General features: G+C 42.3%; 2 protein-coding genes across 2 annotated transcripts in view; both read right to left on the bottom strand.

Moving 5' to 3' along the window:
• Positions 1–2,546: 2,546 nt before the first annotated feature.
• Positions 2,547–6,365, bottom strand: LOC138964266 (uncharacterized). The gene is made up of 5 exons (XM_070336172.1): positions 6,249–6,365; positions 5,429–5,788; positions 4,601–4,740; positions 3,766–4,066; positions 2,547–3,133 (listed from the first exon to the last, which is right to left on the bottom strand). Exons 1-5 carry the CDS (start codon positions 6,295–6,297, stop codon positions 2,727–2,729), a joined length of 1,257 nt encoding a protein of 418 aa, XP_070192273.1. The 5' UTR covers positions 6,298–6,365; the 3' UTR covers positions 2,547–2,726.
• Positions 6,366–12,797: 6,432 nt separating this feature from the next.
• The window catches only part of LOC138964268 (LHFPL tetraspan subfamily member 3 protein-like), a 37,137-nt gene continuing 31,668 nt past the window's right edge, over positions 12,798–18,266 (bottom strand). Inside the window, exon 3 of the mRNA XM_070336173.1 lies at positions 12,798–15,591. Coding sequence (XP_070192274.1) covers positions 15,431–15,591 — 161 coding nt within the window. The 3' untranslated portion in view covers positions 12,798–15,430. The remainder of the gene's footprint in view (positions 15,592–18,266) is intronic.

Here is an 18,266-nt window from a genome sequence, read left to right on the forward strand (position 1 = left end):
TTTCTCATTGAATTTCTTAGAACACTTTTTTCCGGAACTTCGGAACACCCTGAACCATTCAAAAGATTCAAAACTTGTATCTCATGAGAGAAAAATTACTTCTTGAAGATTGTTGTTGTTGTTGTTGTTGTTGTTGTTGTTGTTGTTGTTTTAATTTTGGTTCTTATTTGTGTTTAGTTGTGTTTAGTTGTTTCCAGACGTTATATGGTTAGCGTAAGTTTGTAAATGCACGTAAGTTAAAACAATCTTCGGTGTGACAAACTGGCTTCGAAAAACGATAGAGGGAGGGGAACCTTTCAAACGACATAGAACCTAAAAACCATGCGCTGCTGTTTACCTGCGAGTGAGCACAGGTAAAGGGGATGTTCACCTGTTCTCCTCCCGCTCAGGTGAGAAAGTGGAAGGAGGGGGAGGGGGTTTACTCAGGTTTGCTGACTTGCCTGAGCAAACAGAAGACTGTCACTGTGAACTTTTTCAAGCTACAGGATGCGGGCTGGATACAAAATAACTGCCTTTCCTTGTCAGCGACAACGTTTTGGTGTTGTGTTGTACTGAGAAGACAGTCAACTGAACTTGGCTTTACGTGACAACAACAACACGTGTGTGTGTTGTAATTGTCCAAGTGTGTCCTGTTTTCTGAATCTGTCCCCTTGTCTATGTGATGTACTGTAATGTAAAGCCTATACATGTCAATCAGCGCTTGCAACAAAATCTATTGCCATCTGGTTTATCCGAACTCAGCAGCACCAGGAAGAGAATTAGAATTGATCACTAAAGCCCGCCTCACATCGATATATCTAAGTCATCCCGCGTTTTCCTGGGCGGCTTGCAAGGTTATGATGAAACTGAGTTGACGATTCGCTTCAAGCTTGAGAGGTGTATTGAACGAGTGGTGTTATGTGTTGTAGAGAGAGAGAACCACGGTAAAGTGTTTGTAATTATCAATTACCAATGATCAATGAACGAGGTCATTGATCATTACCTCGCCAGCATCGTGCATGCGAGATTCGTCGACGATTTTGAGATAAGTTCAATATTTGTATCATAAGTTTTTGTCGGTCTGTCAACTAAAATAAGACGTACTGTAAATGTTACGTTTTGTTTTGTCAATAATAAAACGTTCCCAATACCTTCAATACTTGGTTTTTGGTTCTGAATTGTTGAACGTTAGCAGTCTATCTGATTTTGGATCCGTGGCAATGTGTCGAAACAGAGGCAAGATCGTGTGGCAGAGCGACCATATTGATGTTGAAATGTGATTCATTGGGTCAACTTCATTTCTAGACACTATTCTTGGGTTTTAGCAATTTACGAAACTAGAGAGTCAATCTGGTGCACCCTGGGAAGTGTGAGTAGATGTCTCCTGATGATACAATCAATGTTGTTTTACGCCCTCGCGGTGAAACCATTAGGGACATGTTCCAGGGTGTTACCCCGACTACAGATGAGTAAAACCAGCCACCAGCACTGATGGCAGAATGACCGAGGTCTTTTACGTACCACTGTGGTGGTACGGGGGTGGGACATGGATACCGTCTCTGAGTCCGCACGTAAAGTTGACCCGTGGATTCGAACCCGTGACTCTAGGATCATAAGTTCAGTGCTCTACCATCTGAGCTACTCGGGCCCCCAGGATATGTCTGCAGCGAAGTCGCAATCATGCCTTGAACATGTCGTGTGTTGCGAGCATAATGAGTGGTTTAACAGTCATGCTCATTCCATAATATACACATACACACAAGTTGTTGTTGTCAGATAATTGCAGGCCAGTGCAGATGTCCCCAACCGTCCATGAACTCATCACAGAGTTGCATCCTGCTGAATAAGATAGCAACTTCTGCAGAAGGTAATGGCGATACACGTATGGTATTGCCGCAAAGCCAACGCGCTTGCCGGTTCCGCGCTCAAAGCTGCCTCGTGCATGACGTGTGTGTGTGTGTGTGTGTGTGTGTGTGTGTGTGTATGTGTGTGTGTGTGTGTGCGTGCGTGCGTGCTTGTGTGTGTGTGTGTGTGTGTGTCTCTCTCGGTCTGTCTGTCTGTGTCTGTCTGTGTCTGTGTCTGTGTCTGTGTCGATGTTCACCAGCATATTCGTGTACGTTTGAATTGTTTGCATTTAATTGTAGAGACCGTTTCCCTGTCCACCGTGTACATCTTCGAAAAGTGTACACGTCAAGGGGGATAATCAGGTTTTTCTCACTTTCCAATAATTACCTCCCGTGCATCGACGTTTGGGGGAACAAGTCGATGGTTCACGGACTAGCCATTGCACAGCAGCCTGTATGTGAGTGTTTGTGTGTGTGTGTGTGTGTGTGTGTGTGTGTGTGTGTGTGTGTGTGCAGGGGGGGTGCGCGTATGAATGTGTGCTTGTGTGTGTGTGTGTTTTTTCAGCAAACCGGATCACACTGCAACCTCATGCTCAACTTGACTTGCGTTTAAGTCAGATGTCTCTTTCTTCTTGCACAATTCATCTCCATCCTTCTTACGTGAAATGTCTTTCACAAATAACTGTGACAAATATTTATTCACACAAAGTACGCTGAGGCCACTTATATTTCCTATACGTTTATTTTGAAGTAAGTATGTGTAAGCGCTAACGTGTGTGTGTGTGTGTGTGTGTGTGTGTGTGTAACCACGCATGCGTGCGTGTGTGCGTGCGTGCGCGTGTCTGTGTGTGTATGTGTATGTGTGTGCGCCGGTGTGCAATGTGTGTGCTTGCGTTTTAACATTTAGCAATCTGGGTGAAGAAGGAACCCAGTGAAATGTGACAGTGCAGAGCTATAGTACATGTCACCAGCGTTCATAAGCCAAACTTTTTGTCCCTCTGCAAGACAAACTGCCACGTGGGCTGTGGCCATGTTGTTGTTTGAATGGGAATGATAACTGTTATGGATCCGAACAATAGAGGAACCGTCGACGACAATATGAACATCGTTACTCTGCCCGGTCGCATAGGGGGATGTTGTGAGAATAAAGAAATATGAACCGTTAATTGGTGCCGTAAACTCTCCTGTTGTAGGATTGTAAGCTCCACCCTCGTTTAGCATGACGACATTAAACTTCAAGGGTCCAGTGGTGTTTACATTTCGGTTACGGGCCAAGCCTGCTTGAAAGGTGACGTGCATCAATGATGTTCCTGAAGACAAAAAGACGGATATGAGCAGTCAGCCCACACATTGCTGATCGTGATTGTTCGTTTGTTTGTTTGATTGTTTGATTGTCTGTTTGGTTGTTTATTTGTTTGTTTGTTAATATTTATATCATCTGAAACTGACGATCCCAGCTGGAATCAAAGACAAATCAAGGTCACATTTATGTGCCTTGTGACTGGAGAAAGGGTTGCAGAAGACTTTGCACTTTTTGCAGCACAGCCGATGGTCGGTGCAACCTTAAGTTACTCTTTTAGAACTAGGAGCAACTCGTGACGTGTAACCGCTATATCACACGGTTATCTTGGACTGAAACGTCAGCACCTGGCGTATAACTGTCACATATTCATCTTAGACTGAAATGTCAGTACTAGCGTACCATACCTGACGCGTAACCGTCACTTGTCATGAAGCACGTGCGTGACATCCAACACAATCATACAGTTTACATATTTCAAATTATTTGAAATGAGCAACGCACGTCTATATGTCACGTTAGCTCTTACTTGTCTTGGACTAAAATGAGACCACTTGACGTCTCATTATCACGTGGGAAAATAAGTCTACCAATAACTATCACATACTTTATACATTGTATTATTATCAACTGAAAGCGAACCGTCTGAATTCTGCAGAGTTAAGATGTCATCTTTCAGCCTGTGGTTTTCGGCGGTCAGATTCCTGTTCTGTTCCCGCAACTCCTGTTCCTTGGCCTCCAGCAAAGTCAGACGAGCGTTGACAGCATCCACCTCCACAGCCGCCTCCTCTAGCAGCGAATCGTTCCCAGGCAGGCAGAGGGTGGAGGGAGAACGTGGTGGCAGACGGCAACTGTAGTTACCTCCCTTCACCGGTGTGTCGAGCAGTAGATGGAAGCTCCCGTTTTCGTAGTTAGAACTCGCCATTTCTGTGCCTGTCGGCGTCTTATGTGTAAAAAAAAAATCGCTTGATTAATGAAAGGGATATGTCGTCGTCATCGTCTTTTCTTGTCATCGTCGTTGTCATCATCAACATCAACATCATCATCATCGATCAGTACCAAAACCATCATCATGGTGAAGATTATTTTTGAGCTGGCAGGCTTTTGGGGGCTTCAATGCAGAGGCAGTACTACATCATGTACAGTATACATGCCTGACATTATTGCAAATGCATATATGTATACAATTGAAAATGGTCACATCGCGGATGATTATGAAAGAAGGACATTCTCAGCAGACTGCCGTACGAAGAATCAATTATCTTGTGTCAATGCGAATGTTGTTGGTATCTTAAGGGCAGAATATACCTGCGTCAGCGGCACAGACGACGCACTGCATATTATTGATGCTGCGATGGGGACTATGACGAGTACTTGGCCTGTTTTCATTTCACGCAACGTGTAGCGGACTGGGAAAATCTGCAGTGCGTCGATCGTCTGGACTCGGCGCAGGTATATAATCTGCCCTTTAGCTTACCGTCCAGATGACGTCTACAGGCGGCTGACCGCGCGATGTAAGCTGACCACAGACAAGTTGCACGTGCAGGTTTCCAGCACTGTCGTATACCGCCTGGTCTGCTTGCATCACTGTCAGACTCTCACCACTGCTGGATGGCACTAAGTTTGAAGGGGGAAGAAAGGGGGGAAAATAGCCTACTTCATCCGCAATAATCATATTTGTGAAAAGCTTGATGGCGTCTTCTTTCTTTGAAAGTGAATGGTGGAGTGTCAGCAAAAGCAAAATCAATCGACGTCAGTCTTTTGTTGATGTGACGGATGGAAGTTGTGGATGAGTTAGAAACGCAAGAAAAAACATCGACCGAATCCTATACACACCCCTATACCGGGGGTGTAATGAAGAAAAGGGCAACCGCGCATTCTCACGTTACTGTCAACACAGCCAAAACGCTTTCGACGTAAGCGTGCTATGCAATTTTGACTGATAGCTTAACTTTGTTACCCTATGTATTCTGTTGTTCATTATTAAATAGAATAAAGTGCAATTCGCTATTGAAGACTAGACGACCAGTAAAATGTATACCCGGCGTTAGCGGAAAACATGGATTGGAATCATTATTTCATTTAAGCTTTAACCCCGCCCCCTTATAAATAGAATAAAGTGCAAATCACTATTAAAGATTAGAAGACCAGTCAAATGTGTACCCGGCGTTAGCGGAGAACGTGGATTGGAATCAGAAGATAGTACGACTCACAACACAATTGTTAAGTGGGAAATTAGCAGCCACCTAAACAACAACAACAACAACAACAACAACAACGCAGCAGCAGCAACATCAACACTTACCTGTAACAGTCACACTGACGGTGTGATGAATAGAAGAGAAGGCATCTCCATTGTGAATGCTGACGACCATAGTGTAGTTTCCCGAGTCACCCAAAGTCACCTGACTCAGGTCAACGCTGGCTTTGTCAAGGTAACTGAAACGTCCGGCGTACAAAGGAACGGCCATGAAAGTCCCGGAGACCATGTCAGCCATCAGGACAGGCGCGTCACTTCCGGGTGGGGCGTAAAGCCATCTGATGACTTCGAGTTGTTCTCTATCTTTCAGGGTGAAGAACCAGGGGAAGGTGATAGTGTCCCCTGCACACGCTTGCATCACGCTCTGGGTCTGGGTTTCTGAAGTCCATTGTAGACCATTGAATCCTCGACAAGTAAAATAGATAAATGAATAAATAGATAAGTAAATAAATAAATAAGTAAATAAATAAATAGATAATCAGTCAATGATTTAGTATATCAATCAATCAACCAATTGAACTATCACTAAATCTGTCAGTCAGTCAGTCATATATTTTAGGGTTTTAACGTTGTGAATCGAGTATTTTCTTCAAAACAAGGCGGGCAACGGTTGGGAATAATGTTCAATGTTTACATGTCAGTAACTTCTTCAAATTCTTTTGTAAAACAAGTATCCGTTCTTGAATACGGGCCGAGAATATCCAAAACTAACTCTCAAATATTAGCTTCAAAAGGCTAACTTTCATCAAAGTTAGATAGCTTGACTGTTTTCCCAGTAAGACACCGAATTTAAAAAAGAAAAGAAAAAGCCAATCATGACAATAAATATGTGGACAAATGGTATTAGAAATATGTTGTGTCTTACCTTGGATCAAAAGCATGGAAACAAGGCAAAATCTTTGACAGAAGGTCATTTTTCTCTGTTGAAAGTTCAGTGTCCCAAAGCGCACTGTAGCTGAGTGTGCTGGAACCTACTCTTTAAAAAACCCACCTATGTCTACAGATAAGTCAGAAGATAAAGTGAACGAAAAACAAGTCGCGTAAGGCGAAAATACAATATTTAGTCAAGTAGCTGTCGAACTCACAGAATGAAACTGAACGCAACGCAACGCAGCAAGACCGTATACTCGTAGCATCGTCACTCCACCGCCCGTGGCAAAGGCAGTGCTCGTGGAATTGACAAGAAGAGCGGGGTATTCGTTGCGCTGAGAAGGATAGCACGCTTTTCTGTACCTCTCTTCGTTTTAACTTTCTGAGCGTGTTTTTAATCCAAACATATCATATTTATATATTTTTGGAATCAGGAACCGACAAGGAATAAGATGAAAGTGTTTTTAAATTGATTTCGAAAAAAAAAATTTGATAATAATTTTTATATATTTAATTTTCAGAGCTTGTTTTTAATCCGAATATAACATATTTATATGTTTTTGGAATCAGCAAATGATGGAGAATAAGATAAACGTAAATTTGGATCGTTTTATAAATTTTTATTTTTTTTTACAATTTTCAGATTTTTAATGACCAAAGTCATTAATTAATTTTTAAGCCACCAAGCTGAAATGCAATACCGAACCCCGGGCTTCGTCGAAGAGTACTTGACCAAAATTTCAACCAATTTGGTTGAAAAATGAGGGCGTGACAGTGCCGCCTCAACTTTCACGAAAAGCCGGATATGACGTCATCAAAGACATTTATCAAAAAAATGAAAAAAAACGTTCGGGGATTTCATACCCAGGAACTCTCATGTCAAATTTCATAAAGATCGGTCCAGTAGTTTAGTCTGAATCGCTCTACACACACACACACACACACAGACAGACGCACATACACCACGACCCTCGTTTCGATTCCCCCTCGATGTTAAAATATTTAGTCAAAACTTGACTAAATATAAAAACCAAGCAGTGCAGTTAGAAACCTCTTAAAGGTGTTGTCTGCATGTTACGTAGTAGTACCGCAACACGGTGGTCTAGTGGTAAGGCGTCCGCCCAGTGAGCGGGAGGTCGTGGGTTCGAACCCCGGCCGGGTCATACCTAAGACTTTAAGACTGTGAGAGGAGAAGAAGAAGAAGGAGGGGGAGGTGGATGTGTGGAGAAAAGGAGGAGGAGGAAAGAAAGAGGAGGAGGAGGAGGGGGGAGACAACGACGGGGGAGCGGAGGAAGAATCGAGAAAAAAGACTGAGAGAGAGAGCAATGAGGAAGGAGCAAACAAAGAGGCAGTAGAAGACTTTTGTCACGGTTTCTCTAATCTGGTGCTAGCAGTTAAGCTAACTCTTTGTGTGTGTGCATTTTTATTTTGTTTTACTATTTAACGCCAAAATACCGTTGGGCACTCAAAAACAAGGAATATTAACGGTAGTCAGAACGGTTCTGTATCCTCACACAAGCGAAATTCAGAGATAAATTCAGACTTCACAAAGGGAAGGTTTTGTCAGAGACGATAAAGGAATGAACACATCACTACCAACATCACAGGTGATGCACAGAAGGTGATGATGCTTTCTCAGGTAAGAGCATGCAAAACAAAGAGCAGCGGTTTTCCATCAAGCCTAAGGATTTCCTTAGGCCTAAGGAGGCCCTGGATTGGAACCCACAGGGAAATCAAAGGTGACGTCCTGTTGATTTTAATCACTCAATTTTTGTGTGCAACAATTTAAACTGGCTTCGCATGTGATTATTTACTGGCATAGTTAATACACTTACAAGCTGTACATGTTCATTGTATTTACTGTTGAGTTATAGTACAGTATTAAACACAATGTCAAAGAGGTTTAATGAGGGACATTTTGAAAAATTGTGTCTGTGCATAGTTTTGGTTTCGTAAACTCCTGGTTCTGCCCACAGGCCTCTTTTGAATGGATTACTCTCAACCCCCTATGGCCTAGCTGTAAATGTTTTCAGTTATAAAACATACCTTGGCATTATGTCAACTCTGTTTGCATATTGATAACATCTGATGAAATATATTAATCTAAATCAGGCTTAGACTCAGAAAGACTTCTATTTTGGCAACAGCACGATGACTGATGAGCGACTCAGTGACGTAGCGAGAGATGCAGTTCGTAGGTGTCACGAGATTCTGTCAAAGTAATTCGATGCTAACCCTGCAGACTTACGTTTTGCCACAATTAAAACACATTTGTTGTTAACTGGTTTTTATCATGTTGATATGTTATGTGCAATAAAAAAACACATTTTAAGCCACCCCCACCCCACCCCTAGTTCAAGACCTTCCCCCTTTTAAGGCCTGCTTTTGATGAATTTCTGCTCATAACCTCTGTAAACATGACCCCATTTCAAGACTCCCTCCTTTTTAAGACCTGAACTTCTCAGATTTTTGGAGGTCTTAAAAGGGGGTTCACAAGGCTGCATGCTGTCGCCGACCATCTTCCTGATGGTCATTGACTGGATCATGAGAAGGACAACCATGGACAGCAACACGGGCATCCAGTGGACTTTCGCCAAACAGCTCGAAGACCTTGACTTTGCAGACGATGTTGGCCTCCTCTCCCACAAACAGCAACACGCGCAAGCAAAGCTGACAAGACTCCGTGAAGAAGCTGAAAAAACAGGCCTGAAGATCAACAGACAGAAGACTGAGGTGATAAAGATGAACAACAAGCAGAACCTAGCTTCCTATCCAGCTGCAGGGAGAGACCCTCAAGGAGACAGACCACTTCACGTACCTCGGGAGCGTAATTAGTACGGACGGCGGGGCAGATGATGATGTCAAGAGTCGTATCAACAAGGCAAGACACGCTTTTAACACCCTGCGACCCATCTGGAACTCCAAAGCACTGTCCCTCCGGAGTAAGATCAGAATCTTTAACACCAATGTGAAGGCAGTCCTCTTGTATGGATCAGAGACCTGGAGAGTGACCAACACCATCACAGGGAAGCTCCAGACTTTCGTCAAACACTGTGCTTTCGTCAACAGGTGCCTGCGGCACATCCTCAACATCAGATGGCCGGAGAAGATTTCGAACGCCGACCTGTGGAAGCGAACCAACCAGAAGCCCATCAGCCAGGATGTCAAGAAGCGAAAGTGGGGATGGATTGGACACACCCTACGGAAGCCAAACGACAACATTACCAGACAGGCCCTGGATTGGAACCCACAGGGAAAGAGAAAAGTTGGGCGGCCAAAGCAGACCTGGAAAAGATCAATAGAAAGTGAGGCAAAGGCAGCTGGCACGACATGGCCCCGACTGAAAGGAGCTGCCCAGAACCGGGTGCGTTGGCGAGGAGTTGTTGCGGCCCTATGCTCCACAGGGAGTCTACAGGAATAAGTCAAGTAAGTCAAGTCAAAAGGGGGTTCAATGTACTGCATTTTGTTAACTACCGTAAACTACCTTATATACGCCCCCCCCCTCCCCCATATGCACCAATTTTGCCCGAAAGTTGGGGCTGGGCGTTTACTAGGTAGGCCTACTATACCTTTGCAGGAGTGGATCCTTTGCTAGAATAACGATATTTTGGTCATTTTGGCATAGAAGTGTTTAAAGAATGCGTTATTGAACTAAACTTCCCTCTCTCTCACACACACACGCGCACAAACACATTTTAAACAGACACACACACACACACACACATACACACACACACATACACACACACACACACACACACACACACACACGCGCACACACGCACGCACACACACACACAACGACGCCCACTTACACACTAACACACACCTCATAAGCGGGGATGAAAGCGTGGTGGCCAGTGACCCAGAACGAACAAAAGCCAATACAACGCTCGAAGTTCGATTGCACGAAATTCACGGTGCGGGGCGCGACTTGCCCTTCTTTTCTTTTTTTCTTTTTTTCAATTTTCTTTTTATAAACTTTCCCTGCTGGTTGACTCACAATTTGATATGTTTCATGTAACATCTTCCAGATGATATCCAAACATGGTTTATTCACCATGTTTTGGATAAGTGTCTTCGATGACATCAGTGTGGCGACCTCATTTTTCCATCAAATTGATTGAAGTTTTGGTCAAACAATCTTTGACCCGGTTTAGACTATAGGAATGTATTTCAGATTAAAAGCTTAAAACGTAATTAATCAATTAGTTCTTTTTTTAAATAGACATTAAATTGAATTATTTTAATTACAGATTAAAAATTTATCACCGAGTACGCTAGTACTTGGGCTCAGCAGACTTTAATTGTGTGTCTGTCTGTGTGTGTGTCTGTCTCGACTTAACAGCTTATTGCTGGGAAACTACTGGGCGCAGTTCGTTCAAAAGTTGATACACTAACTTGATAATAGGTCCGATTGATCGTATTAAAACTTCATAATGTTACCTGGGACCTAAATGCGAAATAAACCACAAAAACGACTTGGCGGTGGGAGGAATTCACGGAGCAACAGCCAGCCAGGCAGCCTGATAGGACAGCCGAACGCGTCACACAGTGACGAGAAATACATAAAAAGCATGCGTATCGCATGCGAGACGATTTGCAAAATAGAACAGCCAGCCAGCGTGTGGAGGCTTTGCGCGTTGTGTGTTTGAATAATTTGATTTTTTGTGTACCCCATTTTCTACCAAGCGTTCGTTGCTCGGTCGCGACTGCGGTGGTTTAGAGGTCGCGATTTTGTGTTTTGATTCTTTTCATATTAATTTGTATTTTTTCTTATGGTTTCCTTTGTTTACATATGTTTCAGTCTTTTACCTTCACTTTACATTAAAGAATTAGGTAAAACTACCTGGGGCGTGATAAATGCAAGAATCCGCGAGCCAGGACAGTAAAAGAACTTCGTGGGCCACCAGTTCACCAGTTATGAAGAGGTATATTTTTCACTGTGATCAAATAAAAGAGAAAGGCCAGTCACCACGCACATCCTCGGCTCGCATGCAATGTATTTATATAGCAAAGGGAATGCCTGTAATTCACACAGAGCAATCACTTGGTCTTAAACGTGCACAAGACAAAAACTTTCATACTGGGGGAGCAAGCCAGTCTGAAGAGTACTCGGGTCCAGCGCGAGCGTTTTTTATTGCATTGTGTTCATTATCATTTACTGAATAAAAAAATATATAGACAAATCTTTGTTGACTCTTGTACTACATTTACGCTTCTTTGCCACACCTTGTTCACTGTACAGAAACTTGCCTGAATAAAAATATAATGAAGAAGAAAAGAAGAAAAATATATATATATATAATAGACATGTTATGTTTACTCTGAAAATATGCTCAAAATAAAAGAAAACTGGTTCTATGACCGCATGCCTTTCGCGGAGACCAACGTGGACCGTCTCGATCTTCAAGTTTCGGATAGCCAAGGATCCCTTTGATTGTTGATGACTGATCCCGAGCTTTCAGTGTTGATATTTTAGAATCACTAGGCCGAGAGATTGACAACATGTTTTGATATTGCTTCACGCGACTTGTTTATCTCTTCTTTTGAAGTAAAAAAAAATTTTTTAATGAAATTCCCCAAAATATCCGTACATGTATATCTCGTGTCTTATCGAACTTGCAATATTATTATTTCTCTCTTTTTTTTTCTAACTGAGCTGAGAGATGACAGGTGTAGAAGCCGGACAGCAATACAGAATGAAACCAGCCATTAGAATGCACTAAATATGCTTTATCTCCAACACATGGGTCAACATTGCATACTCGAAGAATTCAGGACAGCAGTGATAGGAGCATACCAATATAAAAACATTCCGGCTTGCGAACTGCAGTGCAAAAAGTTGAGCACATCGTGTGAGTGTGTGAGTGTGTGTGTGTGTTTGAGCGTGAGTGCACCTGTGTGTGTGTGTGTGTGTGTGTGTGTGTGTGTGTGTGTGTGTGTTTGAGCGTGAGCCAGTGCGCCTGTGTGTGTGTGTGTGTGTGTGTGAGCGTGCGTGCTCCTATGTGCGTGTGTGTATGTGGTAGTGTGTGTCAGCGCGCACGTGTGTCTGTCTGTCTTTCAATCTCAGTGAATGCCTGTGTGCGTGTGTGCATGCGACAGAAGAATCTAGAGCATGTCTGATGCATAATTGGATACTGAACTCTAGCGAGACTTTTGGGGATAGAGCTGCCTATTTTTCAGAAAAGTTATAAATGGCTATGATTTTGTGGTATGAAGAAGCTATTTTTTAGCTTTGGTTGATTCCTCGTGCTTTTTTCCAAATGTTCCTTTGCACAGCCTTTCAAAATGTTGCATATTTTTTATTTGCCTTAAAAACAGTCATATCCTACGTTAGAGAGGCTAGAAGACACAAAAATGCTTCACAAAATACACACACACACACGAACGCATATACAGTGACACACACACACACACACACACACACACACACACACCAAGACATGCATGCACCCACTCATGCATACACCATTACATAAACACACATGCATGCTAGCATGCCCGCATACGCACACACATACTTTTAGTAAAAAAAACACCGTTGTAGAAAAAGAATGCTTATTTATTTCCAGATGTAGATGCTGAGGAGGTGAGTAATATACAAATGTCAGGAAACGTAAGACGATGTAACAAAAATATTACGATGATATCTTCTGCTATGGTCTGTTGAGACAGTGATATCAAAATCGAGACCGGAGGTCGAGATTTTGATATCACTGTCGAAACAGACCAATAGCAGAAGATATCATCACACAGTCAGTCAATGTTAGATATATTGCTAATTCTCTGGACATTTTGTATTTACTGCAAAGAAATTACAAAAGTATTTGTCTCAGTTTTGGCTGTCCCATATCCCTCCTTCTGATTATTATTTCTTTTTGTTCACTCTTTTCTTGTACTTTTCAGTATTTCAAAATGTCTTTTCCTTCAAAAAGTCTTTAGTCACTTGCTCAACAAAATTCTGGGATAATTACATTTTCATATATATTTTTTTTTGTTTTTAAATTTAGGTGTTTTTGTTTTTGAAGTGGGGAAGCAATAAAGAGGTCGTCGATATCAAACCTGATATCGACGGAAATGTCGTCGATATCACTTTTGCACTGAGCTCAATTTTGCCCAACTGACCAATGGAAATCCACGTAACATATGAAATAGCAATATAACTTTATATATGTATCGTTCACAGATATACAAGTGATCACTAAAAAACAAACAGTTCGCTTACTGTCACCTGAGAACTTTCTTTCTTTCTTTCTTTATTTGGTGTTTAACGTCGTTTTCAACCACAAAGGTTTTATCGCGACGGGAAAAGGGGGGAGATGGGATAGAGCCACTTGTCAATTGTTTCTTGTTCACAAAAGCACTAATCAAAAATTTGCTCCAGGGGCTTGCAACGCAGTACAATGTATTACCTTCACCTGAGAACACTGCTCCCAAACAAAGGTGACATTGTAAAATGGTTCCAAACTTTCAATGGATCAAAGGCAGTAGGAACTTAAATGTTAAACAGGACAGACAACAAAATAATTTGGTGGGTATGGTAATGTTTTTAACGGGTATTAGTAACAAACACTCTACAACTTACTTTTCAGTTTTGCAAACAAATAGTAAAAGAAAAACTGCAAAAAGAATTGGAACAAGTAATAGTAAAATACCTGCTCTGAAACTTTGAAGATGACTCATTTCATACTATATCTTTTCTTTTTCCTTAGAACGCATACAAAATTACATCTACACTTGCAACCAGTAGATAATATCACTACAAATATTATGTTTGTACAGAGCAATATCTTTACAGCAGGCACACGTGAGACAAGTTAGAGTGTTCATTGATACAAACAGTGCAAAGTTTTTCTAAAAAAAAGTCCCAAAAAAACATATTCCAAAGTGAACATGATCATAAATGCATATACAATATGCTACTATAAACAACCAAACCAGTTCGATCAAATACACTGATTTACCCAAAATCAGTCACACACTGTCATATCATACATGTCAAAGCACACTAGTTTAAAATCTACACATAAATACATTTTTCTACTTTATATTATCAGGAAAAAAGCATTTGATTTGATTCAATTCCATCCATAGTGTGGTAGACAAAATTTACCAGTTGAAAACGTCTGAAAAATTATTTGACGAGGAATACTTCTGTTATATTTAAAAAAAAACAACTAATTTACAAAACCGATTATCATAATTGAAAAAAAAAAATCTATTTTGTCAGAAATAGTGAAAATATGATGAAACGTAAATCAATTACTTTTCATTCAAAATGGAACACAAAGGAAACTGCCTGATAGTTTTCTGAGATAATGTCATTGTTACCGCTGGGTAACTTCTTGCAGTAGCTAAATACTCATGTTAAAAATCACTAAATGAGAAAAATGATATACATGTATTGATCATTTCTTCATGTTCATTTGCTTTATTCACAAAGCGAACAGAATGATGAAGTTGGGCATACTGGCAGACATTTTGGTTCCTGGCATTTTCATCAGTGTCAATTTGTTAAAAAACCAAAAAGTTTCACAACTATATGCTGCACCATTGCTTCTTTTGAATGTGTCATTCTCAATATGGAAAAGCAGCTTAACAAGTATGAAAGATTCGCAGAAAAGGAAAACCAAACAATTATTTTTCGATTTAGACATTTTGTTTAATATTCAAGAGTACAATATTTTTGATTTGGTTCATGTTATCACATTGACCCTTCTTTGTATTACATGTACTATGATTTGCTTCAAAATCAATGGTTCACCAAAGCTGCTCTCTAATAAAGCATCTACACAGCTGAAATATTTTCCGGGGATATTCATTTTTTTAACAAAACCCTTTATTCAAACAAACAAAACAGAAGTAAATTTGACAATGAAAAGACATACACTGCTTTAAAACACTTCAACATTTCATATAGAGAGTTTGTCTGTAGTTTAAAAGAGTTAACAGTAAATAAACTATCACCCAGACAAAGAAAAAAGAACAACTTTTATTTTCCCGGGATAAGCTGAGCTGCTGCATCCCAATAGCATACAGCCCAAAGAAGTTCACAAATGCTGAAGTGCACTTTGCATCCGAAGGGAAGCAAATCCGTCACGCCTCAAGGAATTACTCCCCTTGAAGGAACAGAAGACGATGTCATGGAGCAAGGGAGGCAACTGCAGCAGTTGCTCAGAGCTGGAAGCCGCGGTTGGAGCGAGCTTTGTGGGAGTGGTGAGAGAACTGGCTGTATCCGTCATCTTCTCCCTCTCCGGGCAGGGGCATGGCCACCAACTGGGGTTGGATGGGTAATGACCGCTTGGACACTGTCTCCGAGTACCCGTTCAATTCCGCTGAAACAGAAAAGAAATCGGTGAAACTAACAGCATACATTATATAGCAATGACTTCAGTGTGAAAAAGTAACAAGAACGAAGAAGATAAACTAGAAACAAAAATGAAACATATGTTTTAAAGGGCGAGCAAATGTTCGTCAACTCTTAATCACACTCAACCCATTAATTTTAACCATTCCAAATTAAACCGGCAGATTTAAGGGAAGTGAACCGGTATCGCGACGGGGAAGGGGGGAGATGGGATAGAGCCACTTGTCAATTGTTTCTTGTTCACAAAAGCACTAATCAAAAAATTGCTCCAGGGGCTTGCAACGTAGTACAATATATGACCTTACTGGGAGAATGCAAGTTTCCAGTACAAAGGACTTAACATCATGCATGCATGCAAGGACAAGAATAAAGGACAGATAAGCAGGCAACGTGTGTAACTAAGTGTGTGTCAGTGTTTGTGTACAGTTCCCTTTCCTTTCATGTCGCTTTATTAATCCCTGTAAATCACTAAGTGGTATCCTTCTGCACCAAAAAAACCACCAGGCAACCAGATAAGAAATAAATACACAAAATAAACAACCAACAGCAAGAACAGTGTGACATAGCCCTCCATACAAAGTGGCAGTGCTACTCAATCATTCCCACAATCCCCACCCCACTACACTAGCACGGCAAGCGTAGGCTGGTATAAATATACTGTTCAAAAAAAGAAACGCATAGCTTGTAATATTTGGTTAATTTAGTTATATGGCTACAAGGATATCCACCAAACTGCAGAAAATGTTTATCTGGTCGTCGACCTTTCGTCCATTGCCACAAGTGAGCTCTGCACGTGACGCATGCGTTATCAGTGGCTACAATGTCAAAATTGCTCATTTGGCATGACCACTCGTCATGCTTCAGTGTAATCTCGTGAAACTCGGGGAATATTGAGCTCTCACCATGTCTTCCAAAACCCATAAAAGCGGATTGTTCGCCACAAAGAAATCAGACAACAATTCAGCGACGAAAGATGGCCCGATTGAGCAGAGAAGACCGCCAAATTGCATTGGGTCGTTTACAAGCAGGCCAAAGTCCAAGTGCAATCGCCAGGCACTTCCACGTGTCCCAGAGCACCATCAGTAGACTGTGGGTCAGGTTTCAAGCCACTGGCTCCGTTGCTGACTTGCCACGAGCGGGAAGACCAAGGGCGACAACTGCTGCTCACGACCGCTTCATACGGCTCCGCCACCTCCGGAATCGTTTCCTGTCGGCCTCATCTTCTGTCCAGGCTCTCCCCGGGCCACACCGATTATCGGACCAGACCGTGCGGAACCGCCTGCATGAAGCTGGTTTGAGAGCTCGCAGACCTCACAGGGGAGCTGTCCTCACCCGCCGCCATCGCCAGAACCGAGTGCAGTGGGGCAACCAGCACCTTCGCTGGACCGTCCGGAATCACTGGAGACACGTGTGGTTCAGCGACGAGTCCTACTTCCTGCTCCAGCGACATGATGGTCGGAGGAGGGTCTACCGGAGAGTAAACGAACGTTACGCGCCCAACTGTGTGGATGAGGCACCCGTTCATGGTGGTGGAGGCGTCATGGTGTGGGGGGCGATCAATACCGCTGGAAGGAGCACCCTGGTGCACGTCCAAGGGCGCATAACTGCCCAGCGATACGTGGAGGAAATTCTGCGCCCACACGCCCTTCCTCTTCTGGCTGACCAGGATGCCATATTCCAGCAGGACAACGCTCGCCCGCACACAGCACGACTCACCACCCAGTTCCTCGCCGACCACCATGTCCAGGTGCTTCCCTGGCCATCCATGTCGCCAGACATGAACCCGATAGAACACCTCTGGGATGAATTGGACAGACGTGTGCGCAGGCGAGAAGAAGCGCCGGCAAATCACCGCGATCTATTGCAGGCACTTCAGGAGGAGTGGGACACCATCCCACAGCAAGATATCCGGCATCTGATCCAGTCCATGCCCAGAAGGTGCCGGGCAGTTGTTGCTGCTCAAGGCAGTCACACCCCCTACTGACTTGACAGCCTCGGCACCCAATCGTATTGATTGACTGATTGATTTGAAGATGCAAATGAACTGTGTGTGCATTCAACTGTGTCCATACCAAATTTCAAACAAATAATCTAAATATTGGATTTTCTGTTAATTTTTTCGACAAATAAAACAAATTTGGCAAGTAGCAACTATGCGTTTCTTTTTTTGAACAGTATAGGTCTTTCCTGTGTACAATATATTACACCTAAGACATAATCGTTCTCTGAATAGTATACACTTTATTCGCTTCATGCGCAACAGTTATTCAGTGTGCGTGCTTGTATAACGGACACGGGGTTTCTTGGGCGGACCTCCATATTTTAACTTCCGTCTCCGACAAATAATGCATGGAGTGTGTCGACTTCTCATGTCGGTTTTTAGTAATGATGGACGTTTCTCTAGAGTTAGGGTATTATTATTATTATTGTGATCATTTTTATGCGCCTAATCTAGATATAGCCCTAGGCGCTTACATATTAATTTCTGCCGTTTGAAATGGAATTTTTTTTACAGACAGACAGACAAACAGACATTTTTTACACACAATATATAACGCATTCACATCGGCCAGTAAAGCTCAGTAGCCTATTAGGCGAGCATTCACCTTTCACGGCCTTTATTCCAAGTCAAACGGGTATTTG

This window comes from Littorina saxatilis, linkage group LG4 (genome assembly GCF_037325665.1).
Source record: "Littorina saxatilis isolate snail1 linkage group LG4, US_GU_Lsax_2.0, whole genome shotgun sequence".
Lineage (NCBI taxonomy): Eukaryota > Metazoa > Mollusca > Gastropoda > Littorinimorpha > Littorinidae > Littorina > Littorina saxatilis.